Genomic DNA, 13,230 nt, shown 5'->3' with positions numbered 1-13,230 from the left:
GAATTTATTATGAGTTAATCCAACACGGCTTAAATGGAAGTTAAGTGTAAAAATGTGGTGCAAACAGCCAGTGAAACAGCCGATCACGGGTGTGATATGGTTTCCAGTGACCTCACATTAGTAAACATCAAAACATCTGGTCTAAGTCTGTTACTTCCCTTTTCTTCTTTCACGCCACAGCTATTTCTGTCATCAGTACATGGTGGTCCACAACTAACAGGCCATCTTCCTTTGATTTGCTCAGCATTTATTTTTTACTTTAAATTAAAAATGCCATATATCTCTCTATATATTTCTATAGCTTTTTAAACTCCACACTTCATGAATAAGAATGATGTTTCTACAATGCACCACATCAAGACGGCAGGAATTTGCAGCTGACAGCTGGCTCTGTGTTGGGGACTGCTCTGGAGCCCCTGGAGCTGATTGTGTAAAGATGAATACTGCACAAGTTGCTCAACATAATGGACAATACTGCACACATTCTACAAAATACAGCAATGAAACAGTGAGTGTGTTCAGTCAGAGGCTTATAACTAAATTATGAGTTTATCACTTATAAAGTGAATAATGATAATCATATACTGCAACATTATCATTTCCCTGTAGGATTGATAAAATATTTTTTAGTTTTATTACATTACATTTACATATTCATCATTAGCAACAACATTAGATTATAGTCAAGATAATCCATTAATTTGGTAGATGTTTTCATCAAAACCAGCTTACAGTAAGTACCGTCAAACTACATGCAAACTTGAGACAGACATAAGGAGCTTGAAAAAGTGGGTGGTTTTTTAAATGTTTAGCAAGGTTATAACTCACAAGTGTTGTCATATATTACATACCTTTGTTACCAAGGGTTGGAACTTTGTTTTTTTGGCTGGTTGAAGAGGTTCTTTGATGTCTGATAAAACTGAGGAAAAAATAATTTATTAATTAGGCACAGCAGAGCTCAAGTTCTGTAAATATCTAAAAAAAAATCCTTAAATGTATAGTAAGGCTGGGTATAAAATGTACCTGCCTTTGGTACTAATAACAACTTCTTTATTTTTCTAGCAATATAATATTTTAACATGCTAGCCTGGTGTCAACCCAACCACTCCCAACTGCGATCTCACGTCCAAACCTAAAAGAAGCTGTAGTGGCTGATGCCCCCTATCTTATCTACGTTAGCTTAAAAATCTGATATTTTGGTACGTCAGCAACCTTAACAGTAGTGTTGGTCTCATCCTGCCTGTTGCCATTTTGGTGGTAGCTTACAAACCAGCTGTTCACCCCCCCCACCCCCACCCCCCCCACCCCACACACACACACACCTCCGTTTTTTTTTTCTAGCATGCCATGTCATAGCCATAAGAAAGCATTTCCATTTGAACTCCTGACCAAACCAAAGATGGGAGTCAGATAACGACAGCCTGGAACAAAATACAAAATAATGCCAAACAGTTCATAGCATCAGTAATATTATATATATATTTTCGTATGTTCAAAATATGCCATACGGTTACTCAAGAATAGTTTACACCAAGTAAAATTTAGGTATTTTAAGCTAATAGTTATTAAGTATTAAGATTTCTACCCAAACATGGCTGATGGCTTAAAGTAACCTGTATATTTGGCAAATTTGACAATATTTCTATTTGGCTCCCCCTAAAGTTGTGGGATGTAAGACCACCATTGTGAGCCCTGCTAATGGGCAACTGTAAATCAGAATGGTGTGGTGCAGGGCTGGAAACCAAAGCAATTAACTATGGTATCTCAGTCCGTAGGTGTACTAGGGCAATTTCAGGCCCAGAAATGAGCATAACAAAAGCCAACAAAGAAACGTTACTCAAGTAAGTACAAAATGCTCACAGGAAAGATCTCTCTTGACAGTGTTCTTTTTCCGCCTGATGGGGAATTCGTCAATTTTCAGCTCTCCTTCATCTGACACGTACTCGTATTCGTCTCTCACTGGCTTGGATTTGTCCTCCTTAAGGTTTTGTAATGATCCAAAAACACTTGAGTTGGTCTGAGGTTTCAGCATCTTGGAGCTGAAAAGAAAACCACAGGACAATAAGAGAGTGATAGGAGCCTCAGCCAGGCATTCACACGAAGAAGTCCTTGAATTGGCTCAAATGGATTTCGAGTTGACAGCCACATAACTTTGTAATAGCTGTAATACACCACATAAGAGGACTGACTCTTCTCTTGTGAGACCTATCATGAAATATTTATAAGTTAATCACAGCCGTTCCATACATACCTGGGCATTTTCATGTGAGACATAGTGAAGCTGAATCTGTCTTTATTGCCTGACAGCGGTGTTCTGTCAAATTTGCATTCCTCCTCCATTTTCAGTAGGGAATCTGGCTTACTATTCTGTAATGTTCCAAACAAAATAATACCAATGCGTTATTAAGTGAAGTAATTCCATGTGATATTAAATTAAGGAGACGATGAGAGGGAGAAATTGTAGTTGATCACAGATATACTTGTCTCTGCTTGTGAAGTTAGGAATCAAAACTTAAAGATTTGTGTTGCATATAATATTTATCAAACATGAATATATACACAACCCCACTTCCAAAATAGTTGGGAAGCTGTGTAAAATATAAATAAAAACAGATTGCAATGATTTGCAAATCTCAAAACCCATTTTTTTAATTCACAAGAGAACATAGAAAACATCCAATGTTGAAAGTAAGAAAATTGCTACTTCATTAAAAATACATTAGCTCATTCTAAATATGAAAAGTTTGGGTGGGAGCTAAAAAAATGAACTGCAAAAAAGGATGTTCCTTGTGGTAAAATTGCACTTTTTAGGCATCTACAGTACATAATATCATCGAAAGATTCAGAGAATCTGGAGACATCTCTGTGCAGAAGGGACGTGTCCAGAAATCTAAATTAGATGCCCATGGTCTTCAGGCCCCCAGCGCATACTGCACTGAAGACAGGCTTGATTCACTCATGAAAATCACTGCATGTGCTCAGGAACATTTCCAGAAATGATTGTCTGTGAACACAGTTCACCGTGCCATCCACTAATGCAGGTTAAAGCTCTGTCATTCAAAGAAGAAGCCATATGTGACATCCATCCATCCATCCATCCATCCATCACCTGCCGCTTCTCCGGGGATTGGGTCGCGAGGACAGCAGCTTGAGCAGAAAAACCCAGGCGTCTCTGTCCCCGGCCACTTCCTCCTGCTCTTCCAAGGGGACCCCGAGGCGTTCCCAGGCCAGACGAGAGACATAGTCTCTCCAACGTGTCCTGGGTCTCCCCCGGGGTCTCCTCCCAGTGGGACATGCCCGGAACACCTCCCCAGGGAGGCGTCCAGGGGGCATCCTAACCAGATGCCCGAGCCACCTCATCTGACTCCTCTCAATGCGGAGGAGCAGCGGTTCTACTCCGAGCCCCTCCCGGATGACTGAGCTTCTCACCCTATCTCAAAGGGAGAGCCCAGACACCCTGCGGAGGAAACCCATTTAAGTCGCTTGTATTCGCGATCTCGTTCTTTCGATCACTACCCACAGCATGTGACCATAGGTGAGGATTGACCGGTAAATCGAGAGCTGAGCCAGAAGGCGAAGCTCCTTCTTCACTACGACAGGTCGGTGCAGAGCCCGCAACACTGCAGACGGCGCACAGATCCACCTGTCAATCTCACGTTCCATTCGTCCCTCACTCGTGAACAAGACCCCGAGATACTTGAACTCCTTCACTTGGGGAAGGATCTCATTCCCAACCCGGAGAGGGCATTCCACCTTTTTCCGACTGAGGACCATGGTTTCAGATTTGGAGGTGCTGATTATCATCCCAGCCGCTTCACACTCGGCTGCGAACTGCTCCAGTGAGAGCTGAAGGTCACGGCCTGACGATGCTAATAGAACCACACCACCCGCAAAAAGCAGAGACCTGATTCTGAGGTCACCAAATTGGACCCCCCTCAACGCCTTGGCTACACCTAGAAATTCTGTCTATAAAAATTATGAACAGAATCGGTGACAAAGCCCTGACAGAGTCCAACCCTCACCAGAAACACCTCCGACTTATTGCCGGCAATGCGGACCAAACTCTGACACCGATCATACAGAGACAATGCCATATGTGATGCCATCTGTGACAATAATCCAGAAACACTGCCATCTTCTCTGGGCCAAAGATTATTTAAAATGTACTGAGGTGAAGTGGAAAACTGTTCTGTGGTCTGACTAATTAAAATGTTTTCAGAAATAATGGACACCACATTCTCTGAAATAAAGAAGAGAGGGACCATTTGTCTGAGTTCAAAATTCAAAATAATGGGGGTGCATAAGTGCCTATGGAACTAGCAACTTTCACATCTGGAATGTTACGGCCAGTGCAAATAGGTATATACCACTGAGCAGCTACAATACTGTATCAGAGAAAAATGTGACAACATTTCTCACCCAAGGGCCAAGAATTCCATTTCCTCCTCGGTTTCCAGATGTTTACAGTCTGTCATTAAAAGTAGAGTGGATCCTACACAGTGATGAACATGACCTATCCCAACGTTTCAATACTTTGTGTTTTCTTTGTTGTATTGTGTATAAAATAGTGGTTTATAAGATTTGCAAATCATTGCATTCTATTTTCATGTACATCTTAAACAGTGCCCCAAATATTTGTATATGTACATATATATGTGTGTGTGTGTGTGTGTGTGTGTGTGTGTGTGAAAGTGTATATATATAAATGTATTTTCGTCTGTAAGGGTTCCATTCACTTAGTCTGTTGTATCCTAATCAAACAATGTCACATTCTCCCAGTCCAAAATCCAGGCATACACGCTCATATTCAGCTGATTTTGTTGCAAATTTAATATTTGTTGTTTGACTCAATAGTTAAATGATCTAAACAGAAAATTATATCAGTATCAACTGTATAATTAAAAAAAATCAACGCCATCATGCTTTACAATAGTAATAGCCCACACACAAAACACAGAGGGGCTGTGAGCCTTTACATGAACATAAAGTGATCACATGAGGAAAATATGGTCTTTGTTGACATTGGTGAACAACTAACAGGGTCTCCTCTCCATCTGTTAATGTTTGGCCCGATATGAAGGAGCAGTTGAATGGAGATCCTTGGAGGGGCTGCAAACATTCCACAGCAGTTTGGCATTGAATTTTCCATGAAACTAAAGCCCTCTAATGCCTTCCGTTCAACAAAATTTTTTCCAAAGCTTCCTCCTGTTATTCAGCAAAAACCATACAACAAACTTTTTTTTTCTTTCTTTTTTTCAAAACACGAGGGCATATGTAAATACTTAGCTGGAACACACTGGATAATGTGGCATAATTCCATTAGATAAACTCTGAGAGGGTGAATGATGAGCTGCAGGCCTAAAATTTAAGACTTGGGCCATATCATTATATTTGATGATAGCTTTGAAGTGAAGTGTGCAAATCACTTTTGGATAATCTATTCTTTTTTCTTTTTCCAAACAGCTCAGCTTGTAACTTTCAGAACTTTTTTTAAGAACATCAAATCAACTTTTAACAGACTGTGATACTATTTACTATGACTTGTAACAACCAGCAATTAGTTAGAAATCATGACAAAACGTGTCAGCTGAAAAGAGCTTACCTTATACTTCCATTTAGCTTCAGTCTTGTTCTTATTCTGCTCTCTGATTTCAAACTTCTCCACATTGTTCTGCTTTGATAATTCCTTCTCTGACATGCTCAGAACATTCTTAACAGCCTGGAAAATTAAAATATTAAAGAACAGACACAATCATTCACAAAGAAATCCAGTCAAGAGTAACTGCTGCCTTACAAAGACAGAATGGTGTAATCACAGGGACAGCAGTGAAACAGGGGTCAGCTATAAGCTGTGCAACAGATATATGATTCACATATCTTCAATTCTTATTATAATTTATTGTCATATAAATGATGGGTCTCCTCTCTGTGACACACAGAATATCAACTAATAGAAGAAGGAAACTATATGGTGAATCTGTGTTACCATATGGTTGTCATTTATCCAACAACGTTTTAACATACTTGAATGTTAATTGTAGAAGAAAGTTTGGATGCCAAGCATAAGTCTGCTGTAAAGACTACACTAGATCTAAATGACATAAAATCTAACTTTATGCACCTTGAAATACCCCCAAGTGTGGAGCACTGACATCCAGAAATATATTTCTATATAAAGAGTATATATATACTGGTATATATTTTTGTCTACATAAAGAATGTATAGAAATATTGATTGATCTAGATATTTATTTGTCAGTGAAATTAACCATTTTATTAATTGCAACACATTTGAATGTGCAATTAAAAGGTGTTCAAGCAAAGCCAATAATGGAAATCCACCAGTTAGAGGGTACAAAGCAGAAAGGAACGACAAATCTGCTCGCCACTCTAGTTACCTCTCCTGTCATATTTAAAGCTTAGCTGTTTAACTAGTTGGACAGTATTTGGCAATCATTTTGACAAGCTCTCTACTGGAACAAACATCAAGCCTCTCATAAGATAAAAACCTGGTTGGAATGAGCAATTCAACAAATCTATATATGCTCACATCCAAATCTGCTCACCTTTGTCTTTTTTGGCTGGTCCATTTTACTTAAGATGTCCTTTGCATGAGACTCAAGAGCTGCAAAGCTGGATGGTTTCGGAGGCGGTGAACGCTCTTTTGTTTTCTTTGCTTTTTTCTTTTCTCCTTCTTTGACCTTGGGTACCTTTGGAGATTTGGGGGCCTTGGGCATCTTCGGGGGTTTGGGAGGCTTAGGAGGTTTTGGGGGTTTGGAAGCTTTTTTCCTTGATTTTTCTCTGCTCGGCAATGGGATGTGTGGTGGGGAATTGGGCTCCTCTGGTTCAGAGTGGGTGGATGGTGGTTCCTCTATGGGTATCTTGATGCTTGGCTCACTCTTAATAGCTTTTGTTGCATTCTGAAAATTAAGGCAGAGAACTGGGATGTGAAGTATATATACCTATACCTATATTTACCTTTCTATCAAACCCCTTTGAAGTATTTAAATCTCTTCTACTGTACAACTTAAAATATCAGTTTACTGATCAATTCAAATCTTAGATAAAGATACTTTTTATTAGTTAAGGTACCCATTTTTAACACCATGACACTTTGTTATAGTTTTTGGCATTTCAGGTTTGGTCTACATTTGGTCTACAACTACCATGGACTACCATGGACACAAGGACTAGATTAAATGAGAAATAGAGAGAAAATAAAAGAAAATAACCTCTGACAGTCTGATCTCTTTGGCAAGATCCTTAATAAGCTGCGATGGTTTCATGTTTTCTGGAAGCTCATCTTCATGTTCCAGGAGAGCCTGTTTAAGTAGAACAAACAAAAGTTTCATAACAATAGTCCAAAAATAAATGACCAGGTATATCCTGAGAATGGGAATGATTTCAAACCTGTTTTCTAGTCCAAGCTCTGAATGCTCCGTTGATAATTTTGGCACCATGTATCAGGTACAGAGCTGGCTGCTTATTTGCTTTATGTAAACCTGAGGAAATAGAAATGCAAATGCTATCACTGAATTAATCGTGGTTATTTGAGGTCAGCATAAAAAAGAAATACATTAAACTACACTGTGCAAGTTTAGTGCGGCAAAGAATTACAGGCTCGTACTGAATATAACGGTTCACAAATTTGTCTCATCAACTACAGTCTCTACTGGGGTTAATTCAGGACTGCTGGCAGGACAATTGGGAACCCATACCCTCTTCTCCCTCAGTCACGCCTTTGTAATATGTGCAGCATGTGATTTTGCCTTGTGAAAAATGCACAGAAATCCCTGGAAAACATGTGGTCTTGAAGGCAACATCAGTTGCACTAAACTCTAAATGAACTACTCTGCTTTAATACTGCCGTCTCAGAAGTGTAAATGAGCTTTGCCAAGAGCACTGATACAACCCCATACCATTACAGAGCCTGGCTTTTGGGCTTGTTGCTGGTAACAGTGGATGCCTCTTTTTGGTCTTTGGTCTGGAGCACACGGCAGCCATTTCTTCCAAAAAAGACTTGGTCTGACCACAATACACGTTCCCACTGCGTGATGGTCCAGCCTAGATGCTTCGGAGCTAATAAATTTCGACACCGCCTCTTGATAAGGTCAAGTTAAGGCTTCTTTTTGAACAGTAAATATGTCGAGAAAGGTTTACCAGAATAGCAGTCCGATTGATAATGAAAATTAAACTTTCCTTGTTTTTTTTTTATGACTTAATTTAACTCAACTATTCTGGATCTAACTTAACGTGAAGTCTTAGCTGTCTTTAATGCACTGCTATGAATAAAGCCTAGATTTATGCAAATTCAGACTCAATTTTGATTGCTGTTTTAGTTAATTTAAATAATATTAAAGAAGTGACTGAATAGCCAAGTATTCCTGTTAACTCAAGTGGATATTCATTCAAAACATGAAATCATTAATAACAATGAATGCTGCAGTAAAAGAACTGACCTTAAAGATTAAAAATAAATAATGATGTTATACGAATGGCAAGATTGTGTGAGTTATTGGTCTCGTGCACCACACACAAAAGCAATCAAGCTTAAACACGGGTTTGTAATGGAGCAAGTAATTCTAGCTAGGCCAAACCTTTTGAAGCTAACCATCTGTGAACTCTGTGATTCACTGATTTAATGACTGAAATAATATTAGAGCATCCAGCTCCTCATCTGCACAGCAGACACGCTGAATGTGTCGCCGAGAAGAAGACATTTTTGACAGTGCTTGTGTTTTCTCTGCTTCATGCAATTCTCTGGAAAAATGAGAATCTAAATTAACATTAAAACAGCACATATTAGAACAAAAGTGATTTATGTAAATAAAAACTGATTAAGAGTTTCACCTTTGAATCTCTCGAGGAAATGCCGTCCCACATACCAGCACGCCGTCTCAAAGTTGGGGAAGGGGGTTAGAGTTTTGACCCTTAGCCGTTTCTCGATTTCATACGCTCTGGAAGAATAAACCATGTTTCAGCTAAACATCATCACGCATAACCAATGGGTTTGTTGCAACAACTATGCAATTCCCAAAGTATTTCCAAAGGAAGAAAAGACAAATTCAGTGTAATTTTAAGCAAAAAGCAAATGGACATGACTATCTGCAGCTGTACAGATCATGGTAAATCAGAAAAACAAAGGCCAATTACCAAACACAGTGTTGATTATACAGCAAAAAGTGTGTAATAAGACTGACCTCATCTGCATCTCCACACTCAGGTTGTGGACGAAGTGTCCAGAGAACGCCAGGCAGTCGACTGGAGTCAGGATTGCATTGATCCATCCTAAGTCAAGAAAAAATTCAAGCATTACAGGAAGATTCATCAATTTAGTCTGATCTCATAGACTTCTGAGAGATAATGATTAGAATAATAAATCTCAATGCACTATAAAACTGACTGACATGACACAAACATTTTTCTTGCCTTCTAATCTTGTATTGGTGTTAGATGTAGCCCTAAAGCTCTGAGATGATCTAATACACCCTGTCATCCACACTAACGTGTCATTTATTTGTACAGGTAATAAACCATTTAGAAATCACTTTTTTATTAATCACTTATTTAATGTCTCAATAATGTATATTCTGTTTGAACACACTGTGCTTGTAAAGAAGCTGTGATTTAATTTCTGTTTCATCACAAATGCAGTTCTGACCTGACGGGATGAAAAGGGTCTGGCCTTGCTTCAGGGTGCATTTGTAACACTTGTCCACCTGGTCGGCAAAGAACATCTCACTGTGATTTGACGATGACCTCCAGCGCTCGTACAGAGACAGGTTGGCCGAGGTGGGCTTGATCAGGAAGAAAATCTTTTCTCCCTGCAAGGGCCATGACATTTTCAGCATTATTGTTATGATCACATGAGAGGGGGAGCATTAGCTAGCACAGACAACACTGATTTCTCATCATAGAAGAGGACAATGGTGAGTGTCTCATAATTAACACAACTTACAGCCCTAAGCCAAAGTGGGACTGACCTTTAGGACATGGTACCAGACGGAGGCTCCACCGCACTCGATGTGAAAATCAGTGTAGCTGTCTTTAACACAGATGAGACAGTATTTGGTGACTTTTGGCTTTCCGAGTAGAGCGTCATCAGGCCAGTAGTTTTCTACCCAGGACAACCGCCGCACAATCTGTGGACTCTCCACTACACTGTTCATTCTGTTCCAGACAAGCAGAAAAACACCTTGAGTTTTCTACAACACTATCAAATGATCTTTATATAAAAAAATGTCCCTTTCCAAACTTCACTATCAGATAGAGCTGGTACCTTGTGTCTGAAAACTCAAGGTTTATGACGTTTAACACTTTCTTCCTGTTTGTGCTGTAGTAGTAATCAACAAACTCTTTGAGCTTCATCTTGCTGTCTGTCTGTTTGGTGACGTCCACAACGTCCACATCAACATCAGGACCTGAGACATGAACAGAGGACACGGTAAGACAATCTGAAGAAAAACTAAACATCTACAAGATAAACATTTTCTTAAGCTGGAAAACTGCTCAGCAAAATATGTCTGCAGCAGTTAACTGTGGTTTTGATGTGTAACAACTGATCTGATCTCTGAGCAGCAGTACAGTGTACAGATAGATCACATGTGCCCCCTAGTGAAAGCCAGACAGTATTATTTTTTTTATTATTAAAAAGAAAAATTGATGCCAGGTCACCAATTGGCACACAGACTTCCAAAATTACAAAATACCATTCATGTATGTTCAGTTTTTAATAATTTAACTTTGCTCTACAACTTTCCATCTATCCCAAACTTAAAGGAATATATAACAACTTTTCTGTGGTAAAGTGAGACTCTGCAAAGGGTCAAATTAATGAGGCTCACCAGTAATTGAAGCAATCTGGGTTTTGACATAAACCAGAGCTGAGGGTGTGTTTGTTGCTTCCAGCTGTTTGCAGGACTCTTTCCTCTGAGTTTATGACAAACTTGCAGCTTTCATACAGCAGCAGGATCCTTATGAGCCTCCCAAAAGAGAAGAAGCTGCTCTGCACGTTTCTTCGTACAGCACAACAGAAGTAACTTTATGCATGACCTACAATGAATTATACATGACGTGGCGAGGTCAAGATAAAATTACTTTTTGTAATTTCCTGCACTTCAGACATGTAAGCTGTCTTGCAAAATCCTGAGCAGAGTCCTGACCTCCATCACAGCTGCTATTTTAATATTTTTACTCATGTTCCACATTAATCAGTCTACTCAATTTCTAAACAGTGCCATTATCAAGGAGTTGATGCATTAGAGGTAAACATATAAATTTTTTCAATTTTTTTTTGCGTAAGCTGTTCCTATTGAAATTCACGAGGGCCACGAGGGCCATGGCAATTTGGCCTCTGCCCTGAGGCCACGGTAGCCTTGATCCCCCGCCTGCACTGCCCCAGTTGGTTTTGCGGTTTTCTAGTCTGCCTCTTTCCAGTCAACACAACTTTAACACCTGCGTCTTTTGAAAAAAAAAAAAGCGCTTTTGGTGACATTCATCATCAGTGGTGGGTTTGATTTGAGCCTGGCATGAACCACTCGGACGGTTCGGACAGTATAATGACAGTTCGACACCAATCTATCACCGGCCAAGGAGACTTAATCAAACGCACCGTAAGAGAATATCTCTCCACCACATATAGAATATATGTTATGGGATTTACTGACATTCTAGCAGCTGACATGAAAACCTCTTTAAGACACACCACGCCTACCACGCCTACCTGCGCCCTATAAATGGACCCAGCTGTGCAGGGATCAGCTGCTTCTCTGATTTTCACTGCAGATCAGACAAAGTGAGAGCAAAAGAGAGACGAATTGTGTGAGAGAGGGAGTTGAATGGTGGCTTTTGGGCCTCCACATAACTTTGGGTAGAGAGCTGGTCTGTGTTGGACTCCTCTCAGGGTGAAAAGCTGCCTTTGCTCCCTTACATTTCTTGGGGAAGAGGAGTTGAGCTGGGGGTACTGAGCGTACAGTTGGCTGAGGAAGAGACAAAGTCGCAGCTGCAGCCAGCGACTTCTCTCATATCTCCTTTTTCCCTGTGGTGTGGGGAAGTTGTCCATGAGGATTGTGCTGTATAGGTACAGCTGGCCAGAGAAGCGGCAAGTTGGGGGCACGGCCAGCACCTTTTTCCTGGATGGCTTTCTTGTCATTTCGAAAAGAAAAAAGAAACGCTTCCTCTTATTGTGTTGTGTGGCAGGGACACGACAGTGTCCTTTCTCTCCCCATATATAAGTTAATTTTTGTTAGAAACATAAAATACACAAATCTGTGGCTGTCCCAGTCCCAGTTGCAGCCTGAAGACAGGGCGTGTCTGCTCAGGCTGCCTGTGGAATCGACCGCTATGCGACGGCCATGATCCAGCAGGCGCAGGAGGCTCATTGTGTGGCTCGAGAAATGTCAAACGCCCTGAGGCAGACCACTGGCTGGCAGGAGGTGCGTCGTCCACAGCAAGGGCACCAACAGACCTCAGGGTCCGGCCGGATGTGGCACGACGCAGCAGGAACGGACAGAGAGGGCGCGGGAGTAAAGAACCCCGGGGCCCCAAGCCCCAGTCCTGACGCCATTTTTCCACCTGTCGGCATAAACCCTCAGGGGCCTCATGCAGCATGGGAATTCCTGGGGGTGGACCCCTGACTGAGGGGTATCGTTTTCAGTTTTTGAGCGCCCCTCCTGTGAGTTCAGTAACTGCTTTTACCATGGTTGCAGATCACCAGCGCAGAGAGATCTTGCGGTCAGAGGTGTCCACTCTCCTGGCCAAGGGGGCCATCAGAAAAGAGGAACAAGACGACAGCCAGGCGGGTTTCTATTCACCTTATTTTCTGATCCCAAAACGCGATGGGACACTCCGTCCTATTTTGGACCTCAGGGGCCTGAACAAGTTTCTTTGGCCCCTGAGTGCAAGATGTTGTCCAGTCCACGGGTGAAGCAGTGCCACAGAAAGGTTACAGCATATATTGTAAAAAGGTTGCATCCCTTGTCAGATGTGGAATCACCAACATTTAGGTTAGTTAAGCAATAATGATAGAGCTAAGCTAATTAATAGTCCACCTTGAAGTCCAATGTAATTACAGAGCTCAGTGAAGTCTGCTCTGTTGCACTCACATGTGATGGCTGGACTAGCATCACACAGGACCATTACCTTACCATCACAGCACACTATATAGTGGAGGGCAAAATGCAGCAAAAAGTGCTAAAAGCAAAAGCTGTGTACAAAGCTCAGACCAGTTGT

At 40.9% G+C, this 13,230-nt stretch overlaps 1 protein-coding gene across 2 annotated transcripts in view; it reads right to left on the bottom strand.

Annotated features, from left to right (window-relative positions):
* The window catches only part of phf2 (PHD finger protein 2), a 57,773-nt gene that overhangs the window by 16,954 nt on the left and 27,589 nt on the right, over window positions 1-13,230 (bottom strand). For both annotated transcript variants that reach the window (XM_072382988.1, XM_072382989.1), the window contains exons 5-16: window positions 10,280-10,421; window positions 9,984-10,170; window positions 9,662-9,824; window positions 9,201-9,288; window positions 8,851-8,957; window positions 7,411-7,502; window positions 7,233-7,322; window positions 6,567-6,920; window positions 5,603-5,719; window positions 2,252-2,367; window positions 1,861-2,039; window positions 852-919 (exon numbers count right to left, since the gene is read on the bottom strand). In XM_072382988.1, coding sequence (XP_072239089.1) covers window positions 852-919; window positions 1,861-2,039; window positions 2,252-2,367; window positions 5,603-5,719; window positions 6,567-6,920; window positions 7,233-7,322; window positions 7,411-7,502; window positions 8,851-8,957; window positions 9,201-9,288; window positions 9,662-9,824; window positions 9,984-10,170; window positions 10,280-10,421 — 1,703 coding nt within the window. The remainder of the gene's footprint in view (window positions 1-851; window positions 920-1,860; window positions 2,040-2,251; window positions 2,368-5,602; window positions 5,720-6,566; window positions 6,921-7,232; window positions 7,323-7,410; window positions 7,503-8,850; window positions 8,958-9,200; window positions 9,289-9,661; window positions 9,825-9,983; window positions 10,171-10,279; window positions 10,422-13,230) is intronic.

Source organism: Leuresthes tenuis, unplaced genomic scaffold (genome assembly GCF_036924035.1).
Source record: "Leuresthes tenuis unplaced genomic scaffold, fLeuTen1.0.hap1 SCAF_3, whole genome shotgun sequence".
Lineage (NCBI taxonomy): Eukaryota > Metazoa > Chordata > Actinopteri > Atheriniformes > Atherinopsidae > Leuresthes > Leuresthes tenuis.
The sequence above is the reverse complement of the archived record's forward strand: the minus strand, read 5'-3'. Positions and strand labels throughout refer to the sequence as shown.